At 32.9% G+C, this 10,310-nt stretch overlaps 1 protein-coding gene across 1 annotated transcript; it reads left to right on the top strand.

The window, feature by feature from the left end:
• The first annotated feature begins 226 nt into the window (after nt 1-226).
• On the top strand, nt 227-3,993 carry LOC127863355 (UPF0686 protein C11orf1 homolog). The gene is made up of 3 exons (XM_052402825.1): nt 227-542; nt 1,594-1,678; nt 2,073-3,993. Exons 1-3 carry the CDS (start codon nt 321-323, stop codon nt 2,228-2,230), a joined length of 465 nt encoding a protein of 154 aa, XP_052258785.1. The 5' UTR covers nt 227-320; the 3' UTR covers nt 2,231-3,993.
• The last annotated feature ends 6,317 nt before the right edge of the window (nt 3,994-10,310 follow it).

Raw genomic sequence — 10,310 nt, 5'->3', positions numbered from 1 at the left:
AATTATTTTATATAAAAATACCACCGAGAGATTATTTAAATTTTATCCGTAGATAATCAACAATGCGTTATTGATCATTTATTAATGATAATACACAGATCTATACGTTACCAAAGCATTTAATAGTTTGACGTTACATCAATGATCACTTATGAAAATAATCAACAGTCAATGGGAGGAAACTCTTGAGACAAATCAAGGACTCGTAACGTGAGAATTACTTCCCCTGCTACACATCATTCGCTGTTGCTAAGGGCGCTTAGTAAACCGGAAATTATGGTTAACCTATCTTGAATGTTTACATCCGAATTACAGCCAAGATGTCGCATTTAGACAACAATCCTTCTTTTCAGTCCATGGTCCGAGCTAGCGGCTTGGCGGAGGTATGGACTCACTCAACCGATGCAGCCAAATTTAATCAGTTCGGATGGAGATGTACGAATAAGGAAACAGCCTACACTAATTGCACTCTGATTGGCAACTGGAATGAGGAAAGATTTGATAATAAAATAGTTGAAAAAGCTAAACCGCTTCCTTCTCAGGTATATCTTGAACTTTTTTGTGTGAACTTTGATAGAATCGAAATTCGAATGTCATGTTTATTTTCCTAATTTAATTATTGACTTGTTAACTATAGTTTGCAAAAATTTTGAATAATTATGCACTTGTTATATATATATTTTTTATTATTTTTTATTGGTTATTGAACAACGCTTTGTAATTAAAATTTGTTAATATTGTTTAAAGCAAAAGAAAGTAAATTTTCCAAATTTTGTTGTTAAACAACGCTTTGTAATTAAAATTTGTTAATATTGTTTAAAGCAAAAGAAAGTAAATTTTCCAAATTTTGTTGTTATGTCCAAAAACAATGGGAAAACCATGCTGCATAGCGTATCCTCACAGATTATCTTGTGCATTCCGCACATGTAAATCATGTATGAAACTTTCCCTCTAGACTAGATTACATGTAAATCATGTATGAAACTTTCCCTCTAGACTAGATTACATGTAAATCATGTATGAAACTTTCCCTCTAGACTAGATTACATGTAAATCATGTATGAAACTTTCCCTCTAGACTAGATAAATCATGTATGAAACTTTCCCTCTAGACTAGATAAATCATGTATGAAACTTTCCCTCTAGACTAGATAAATCATGTATGAAACTTTCCCTCTAGACTAGATAAATCATGTATGAAACTTTCCCTCTAGACTAGATAAATCATGTATGAAACTTTCCCTCTAGACTAGATAAATCATGTATGAAACTTTCCCTCTAGACTAGATTTTCATTCAGAAGAGACTTCATTGATGTGAAAAATTCCAGCAGAAAGTTATCAGTCTGTTTGGACTGCACAGGCTAATTCCATAAAGGCAGAAAGTTATCAGTCTGTTTGGACTGCACAGGCTAATCTGAATTCCATAAAGGCAGAAAGTTATCAGTCTGTTTGGACTGCACAGGCTAATCTGAATTCCATAAAGGCAGAAAGTTATCAGTCTGTTTGGACTGCACAGGCTAATCTGGGATGATACTTCAAGCACAAGAATTAAGCATGTTTTTTTTACAGGCATGGATCATTTTTAATTTCAGCATAACCACTACTTTGAAAGCACTTACGATCAAAGCTACAACTTCAAACCATACACTGTTCCAAAAGAATTGAAGCATTTAAAAGGTAAGTAATTAAATGTTTTCTTTTTCTTGTTAACTTAATGCAACAAAGAACACCTTTCTGCATAATTGGACTGTTTATATATCATAAGTAGAAAATACACTAATTGAATAATTAATCAATTTTGTTAATACAAAATAAAATGTGTTTGATTTAAACGTTTATATCATCAATGTATAAGGAGACAGTTACTTGTTTTCACTTGTACAATCTCTAATGATTTATTGTTTCACCTGCCAGTGTTGATTTTAAACATTATTACACGGATTAAAAAACAAATCTTCTGCATGAGCCATTTCTTAATTTTAATATTACAAATCTCATTCGTATAAGCCATATTTTTTTCTAATATTCTTCTTTTTCACTCTAGTTTTAATTACATTCATTTATTAATCAGCCCCTCATCCCAATGCCTTCCCTGGACACCAGCCAGAGACGGACAGTGTGCCGTTAAAGAGCATCTACAACAGCTGGGAAACCACAACCCGCGCAGGATATGTAGACCCTCGCATCCGGGAAACTCCGCTTGAGCCACAGAAGACTCAAGGAAAATAGCTTCTGTTTTTTGTAACATTATTAAACTATTAACAGATCACAATAATGTAAAACTTTAATTAGAATAACTTTGTATCTGGCAATAATGTGTGCGTTTTTAATTTTTGAGATTTTTATTAGAAATCAGCTTTTATTATTGTTTCATGTGTTTTGGGAATTAGACCAGAGAGATTTTATTCCAAGAAATTGATTTTAATACTTCCCTTTATGCCATGCGTTTGTCCCTCTTTTTTCAAAGCATTTGATTGTTTAAATAAAGTTTTGACTTGTCTTATTAATCATATTTAATGGCTTTCTTTCTGTAGTCCAAATATTGAGTTACTAGGTAATATTGGTTTGTTAATTCTAGTTTAAATGTATTTGATTTGTTTATGAAAAATCTAAGGCAGATGTTTTCATTTCAAAAGTATTATTGATCTATTGCTATGAATATTGATGATTAATTTACCTATTTTAGAATCTTTATCTATATTTTACAGTATTATAATTGTTTGTTAATTGTAAAGTTAAATAGTTTATCTTCAAACAATACTCGTTAATTTGTTATTGCACAGTATTACACACATAATTGTTATATTTCAAGTTAAGGTAGATTGTAAATACATTATTACTCAAAAACATCATTATAATATAGTCCCACACACTGGTCAGGATCTACCCTGACACCTATTTAGACCACGAAACCGTGCGTGACTTCATAACAGACAGTGTAGCTAACAATCGGACTGCTCGAACATGCTGGCAGCATATGACATAAGATCCCATATGATATAAGATCCCATATGACATAAGATCCCATATGGCATAAGATTACATATGACATAAGATCCCATATGACATAAGATCCCATATGACATAAGATCCCATAGGACATAAGATTACATATGACATAAGATCCCATAGGACATAAGATCCCATAGGACATAAGATCCTGTTTGCATGACATGGCTCATTTTTATGAATATAGAAGAACAAAGGTAGTAGTTGGTAGCAGGGTAAAATCACTTTGTAAAAGTGTAATGTTTTGTAATACTTGCCTTTATTTTAATGCTATCAGTATTTGTAGATTGTACATGTTTTTTGTTTTTTAAAGAAATTATAATAGGCAATTTGCTTTAAGAAAGTGATGTTCAGTTGTTATTGTTGTTTTTCTATAGTATAAGAAGTCCCTAAATGTACTGTTTTGATTAAACAATGTGCAGTGTCCTAAATATGCATTTTAGTATTCAATTACCAACAATAGTTTGTTGGCATGTGGCATGTGTTAAACCATAAAACATAAAATCCTTTAATACTAAATGATTACCTCTTATTGAATTCAAATGTTTGTATGCTTATATGATGGACCAGTTTAAATAAGATAAGTTGTGGCAGGACTTCACATTGTTATATGTTTGTTTGTTTTTAAGCAGAGTTCTGTACACAAATTCTGTTTTTATTTGGAGTGCTCAAATGTCTGTGATTTGAAATATGTTGGAATACCCATAAATCTATGAATGCAATTCTGTAAGTATAGCACTATTATGAAGTAGTACACATCTTATTTTAGCTTAATATGTCTGGTTACTTCACAGATATAAAAATGCACTTACGGTAACAAGTAGAATTAGCCCCCAATAAGATTTGTTTTTATATGATGTAAAGCCATATGCAGAATAAACAGATGTTTAAGTGTGCTATGTATTCAAATGTTTTGACAAGTGGAAATAGTGGTTTACATAGTACAGTACAATAAATTTGAAATAAAATTATTTTTGTTCATAGTGTGTGTTTGTTGTTTTTTATAAGCCGTTTGTAATATACGTTTTCCTATGAAATTACAATCTTTATTACCATTGAAAATACATTTTCGAAAAGCGCCTTACTGATCAAACCATCAAGCAAACAGGAATATTTGTTGAAGGTTGAGTGTTGAAATGTATGTTAACTCTGTTGAACATTTCTTTCTTAAAAAAATATTCCATGCATAAATTGTTTCAGATGACAATGGTTCATGAAAAAATATATATTGACATGGATTAAACACACAAAAATATATATTGACATGGATTAAACACACACACTTCTTTGCAATTCTTAACCATATATTGTTTTATTTTATATTTAACTTTTAAGTGCAACAAATTATTTGACTGCCAGCATAGACGGCTCTGGCTTTTTTCCTCAAGAGATACTACAGGTTAACATGCAAAAACTTTATGTAAATAAATAATAAAAGAACATTATTTGAATTAAATGATGTTTAATGGCAAACCTTTAACAATTGTTTTAAACGCTTAATGTGAGGTTTGTGAATTTTAATTGTGGTTGTCTCCCTTTGACTGCATTTTAAAATTATGACATTAATTTACAAGTAAATAGAGTTTTAATTGGTAGCATGGCGCAAATGATCAACAGTTGTTGACAGTATACATGTATTACACATGATTCTTTGTCCCAAGTTACAAGCTAAAAGGCCCACTTAATCAAAGAAAAAAATGCAAAATTCAGCTTTTGTTTAATTTTTAAATAATGAAAAAGCTCACATAAGATATTTACCCTTGTTTGGTCACCATGTCTGTGTCACATCAAGTTTTTGGCAAAGTGAGTGAAATATAAGTTCTATGACCTAACTGTATACTTAAATAATATTATATTTAAATGACATGGCTATTTTTTAGGCAAATTTTATAAAATTTTGATAGCATAATGGTTAAATCATCTCGTGCTCAAAGTTAGCTTTTGTTAGTTGTATGTAAGTTTTTCATTCAAATGGCATTTTCTTAACTGCTGCACAGATTTTCACAAAACTTCACAGAAATATACCTTTGGTAATCCTCATTCAATATTGCTCAAACTGTTAGAATCATCTGAGTATGTTAGTCAAAAGGTAAAACAAAAAATATTATTTTTTGAAACCGCATGGCCCAGAAGTTGAAAACTTTATATTTGATATCATAATCATTAAGGCCCTTACAAAGCTTGTTAAAATCGTTCCCTTGGAGACAAATCTGGTGTCTTTTTGGGGATCAAATGGTCAGTCCGAATTGTTGTTGTTTTTACATACAAAATTACTTGATAAGTTGTCTTCGCAAATCACATTGAAAGCATTACTGAGGTGAACTATAAAGCACCCTTTGGCCAATTGGCCCTCTTATTTATTGAACGCTGTATGTGTTTGCGTCGGGTATGGTCATGTGTTATGACACAAGAGGTCATACTGTGGCAGATAATTCTTGCTAAGAATTTCTTATAATTAATGGAAACACTCAAAACAAACAATAAACAAGGTCAATTGTTAAACAAGTGTATCTTATATAGAAATAATTGTATGAACCAATTTATGTTCACTTTTAGATTTATAGAATGATCTTACTTTTAAATTCATGTTACCAAGCTTTTCTGTCTTAGAATGCAATAGGGATTTATTGATTTTCATTAGTTATAATTCTTATTGTGGATTTCCATTAAAATGTGTACATGAATATTGACCAACCTAAGAGCACATGATTCATAGTTTTGAATATGTTGCATATTTATAGAATGTTTTCATACAATATGTAAGTAAACATAGTGTCAACATTTTTTAATTTTGTATTACAACATCATTATTTATAGAATATATGGTTTTCCTGTGACTAAATGATTGTATATTTAAGATTGCGTAGAAAGCATAAATAACAATGACATAATTTTACAGCCTTTCTTATGCAAGAAATATGAAACATGTACTGGTCTTCTTTTTTTTTTTTAATATTTGCAAATGAAAAAAATGCATGTTTATATACATGCTCATATCTAATGTTTTTCACATATTGGTACGGTAAAACTGAACAATGACTGAGTCTAGCTAGATGTAGGAGGTTTATTAGGTGGACACCTTTGTAAAATGTTAAAATATTGATGTAAAAATGTCATTTGTTTATTTGTTTAAGTGAATAAACTCATTCATACTGCTATAAAATAACAAAATTTTCTGTAGTTTTAAACAAGTATCCACCAAATTGTGTTCCCTTTAAGAGTCTTAATGCAAAAAATCTTATCAATTTACAAAAGACTTGTTTTATAGAAAACACTTAAGTAATATAAATAACACTTGTCAAGCGAAATGCACATTATTCCCTGTTTCCCAAGAATAGGTTAAATCATGCTAGATGCATATGAAATAGTAGTTCACCAATATGCAAAAGAGCACAAAGAGTGTAATGGTGAACAATAACGCTCACCTGAGAATTTGAAGTAATTTCCAAGACCAGATGTAATATCTGAATTCTATAGCCTACAAAAGGACACACATCACAAAGATATCAAACTGTTTTAGGCCTAGCAATGACCTAGTGCAATACTGACTGATCTATCACAAAGATATCAAACTGTTTTGGCCTAACAATGACCTGGTGCAATACTGACTGATCTATCACAAAGATATCAAACTGTTTTGGCCTAACAATGACCTGGTGCAATACTGACTGATCTATCACAAAGATATCAAACTGTTTTAGGCCTAGCAATGACCTGGTGCAATACTGACTGATCTATCACAAAGATATCAAACTATTTTTGGCCTAGCAATGACCTGGTGCAATACTGACTGATCTCACAAAGATATCAAACTGTTTTTGGCCTAACAATGACCAGGTGCAATACTGACTGATCTATCACAAAGATATCAAACTGTGATTGGCCTAGCAATGACCTGGTGCAATACTGACTGATCTCTCACAAAGATATGAAACTGTTGTTGGTCTAGCAATGACCTGGTGCAGTACTGACTGATCTATCACAAAGATATCAAACTGTGTTTGGCCTAGCAATGACCTTGTGCAATACTGACTGATCTATCACAAAGATATCAAACTGTGTTTGGCCTAGCAATGACCTGGTGCAATACTGACTGATCTATCACAAAGATATCAAACTGTGTTTGGCATAGCAATGACCTGGTGCAATACTGACTGATCTATCACAAAGATATACAAACTGTGTTTGGCCTAGCAATGACCTGGTGCAATACTGACTGATCTATCACAAAGATATCAAACTGTTTTTGGGCTAGCAATGACCTGGTGCAATACTGACTGATCTATCATAGATATATCAAACTGTTTTGGCCTAGCAATGACCTGGTGCAATACTGACTGATCTTTCACAAAGATATCAAACTGTTGATCTCCAGTACTAAGCTTTAGTTGGACCATGTCAAGTCATCAGTTAGATAATCCACCAGCCCAGGGGGGTCTCTGCAGACATCACACACATATCTGTTGTTATCCATCATTGGAGTGGAAAGCATTGCACCATTGTTATGCCCCATTTGGCCCAGTGCTTCTGTCTTTAGCAGTGGTTTATTACTTGACTTTTCCTTGTCATAGAGGATTTGCAGGCAAAGACTTTAGAGCATATCTTGCTCTTGATTTTTTGAGTCTGAGTGATCCTTCTCATACCTCTTAGCCTAGAGGAGAGGTGGCATATATTTTTCTGTCATCTAATTTTCAAACTGTCCAGCTTGGAACGCCCTGTTAGTAGTTAACATTGCCCCTGGCATAGCTTTCTGAGTCGTAGAGGCACTCAAACCGTAACACCAGGTAAACAAATTAACCGTATGGTAGATTTTGAGGGCAATTCATTTCATTTATGTGAGACAATTCTCAATAACTAAAAAGGATAATTTCTTACCATTAGTAAATGAGCGAGCTATTTGGTGTATACTACATGCACATACAAATTTACCGTCTAGATGTTGGGAAGTGTACCGTCTAGATGTTGGGAAGTGTACTGTCTAGATGTTGGGAAGTGTACTGTCTAGATGTTGGGAAGTGTACCGTCTAGATGTTGGGAAGTGTACTGTCTAGATGTTGGGAAGTGTACCGTCTAGATGTTGGGAAGTGTACCGTCTAGATGTTGGGAAGTGTACCGTCTAGATGTTGGGAAGTGTACTGTCTAGATGTTGGGAAGTGTACCGTCTAGATGTTGGGAAGTGTACCGTCTAGATGTTGGGAAGTGTACTGTCTAGATGTTGGGAAGTGTACCGTCTAGATGTTGGGAAGTGTACCGTCTAGATGCTGGGAAGTGTACCGTCTAGATGTTGGGAAGTGTACTGTCTAGATGTTGGGAAGTGTACCGTCTAGATGTTGGGAAGTGTACTGTCTAGATGTTGGGAAGTGTACTGTCTAGATGTTGGGAAGTGTACCGTCTAGATGTTGGGAAGTGTACCGTCTAGATGTTGGGAAGTGTACCGTCTAGATGTTGGGAAGTGTACTGTCTAGATGTTGGGAAGTGTACCGTCTAGATGTTGGGAAGTGTACCGTCTAGATGTTGGGAAGTGTACCGTCTAGATGTTGGGAAGTGTACTGTCTAGATGTTGGGAAGTGTACTGTCTAGATATTGGGAAGTGTACTGTATGCACATACAAATCTACCGTCTAGATGTTGGGAAGTGTACTGTCTAGATGTTGGGAAGTGTACCGTCTAGATGTTGGGAAGTGTACTATTATTTTTCTTTTAAATAACAAACTGGACTGTTTCATATGTGTTCACAATCCCCATAGCATGTAACTCCCTTCTCATAGAGGGATAATACATTTTGAGAAATAAATATCCCGGCACTGCTTTCTTTCTGTGCAGGTCACTTGGTGATGTGCAGTTTCAAAAGTAAAATACGAAATTAAGATTGATTTGAGTTACATTGTACTATTTTGCTCATCCTTTCACATCAACATGTTCATTGATAAATTTTAGAATACCTGTAGAAATGTTTTAGTTGTTTTCCCTACGCAGTTTTTTTGTCTTGTATTTATTTTTTTATTATTGTGAGTCATATTAACCATACTAAAAACATTGTGAAAGTTTATGGACTTATCATTTAAAATTAACCAGAGATGGTATCTACAGCATTGATGTTTAAAACACATAATATATTAAGTAATGTCATATAAATATATTTACCTGTTTTTGAGAAGCACACTATTTTACTTACTTCTTTCTTAAAGAATTGTGTGAACAAATTAATGCCTTACATTGTTTAAAATATTTCTGTTTCTACTTTAATTTATCTGCTAAGTGTTAATAATATTTTTTGTATGCTAATTATCTTTTTCAACAGACATTTCAGTTTTAAAAAACAAGGGGTGATAATGGTTCAATCTGGTCATGATTTTACAAGTATACAAACTGTGCAGGGTAAAGATTGATTGAAACTTGAAGTCCTTATCATGTTCCGAACTCAACATTAAAGGGGCCTTTTATCAGATTTAGGCATATTTTGAAGTTTGTCATTAAATGCTTTATATTGATAAATGTAAACATTGGATCATAAAAGCTCCAGTAAAAAATCAAGAATAAAATTTTAAAAAGCCAAAAAAAGTAGCCAGTACCAGGGCTCGAACCAGTGACCCCCGGAGTCCTGGAGTTAGTCTGAAGTAAAGATGCATTAGCCCTCTCGGCTATTCAGCCGGGTATACACAGTTTGAGTATTTTATACCTTATATAAGCAATCTTTGTAGTTTCGTAAATTTAAACGACAACAACAGAACTCTCAAAATTATTCAATTGTTTCGCATTGCAACGCTTTATAATTTTTAGGTTTTCTAATCTTCAAAAGATACATATAATGGCTATATTGGACTATGGTAAATGTTCAGTAATATTGTTTCCTCACAAATATCATAACTAAAACGAAAATTTGCGAATCTGAAACAAATGCGGGACAGTTTTAAATGTGGGACAGTTTTAAATGTGGGACAGTTTTAACCAAGAGCTCATCAAGCGCAAATTGCTCAGGGCAGCTTAAACATTTTGGCTTTGTTTGTGGAATTACAATTTTCACATAGAAGTATGTAATATTTTTACCTAAAAACTGTTAAAAAATGTTTATGGGTGGCAGTCTAAAATAACTTGTGTCTTAGCATGAAATAATAGCACAAAGTTCTTAAATAGTCTTAGTTTGCAAACATTAATTTGGTACTTTTTCTGTGATTTAAACAGATTTTTACACATAAAATATTCAATGCTGCCTAAGTTGTCAAGAAAATTGTCACATTGACATGTAGCATGTGATTTACTATCATCCGTAGAATATATTACAGTTTAAAAAGGTAAATTTA

Source organism: Dreissena polymorpha, unplaced genomic scaffold, assembly GCF_020536995.1.
Source record: "Dreissena polymorpha isolate Duluth1 unplaced genomic scaffold, UMN_Dpol_1.0 chrUn006, whole genome shotgun sequence".
Taxonomy (NCBI): domain Eukaryota; kingdom Metazoa; phylum Mollusca; class Bivalvia; order Myida; family Dreissenidae; genus Dreissena; species Dreissena polymorpha.
Note: the sequence above shows the minus strand (reverse complement) of the source record. Positions and strands in the feature narration are given on the sequence as shown.

What these genes read in the sequence shown, in the direction of transcription:
- LOC127863355 (XM_052402825.1), top strand. Translation starts at nt 321, where the DNA reads ATGTCGCATTTAGACAACAATCCTTCTTTTCAGTCCATGGTCCGAGCT. An exon ending in CTAAACCGCTTCCTTCTCAG is followed by an intron (nt 543 to 1,593) that starts GTATATCTTGAA and finishes TTTTAATTTCAG; the next exon opens with CATAACCACTACTTTGAAAG. An exon ending in AGAATTGAAGCATTTAAAAG is followed by an intron (nt 1,679 to 2,072) that starts GTAAGTAATTAA and finishes TTTATTAATCAG; the next exon opens with CCCCTCATCCCAATGCCTTC.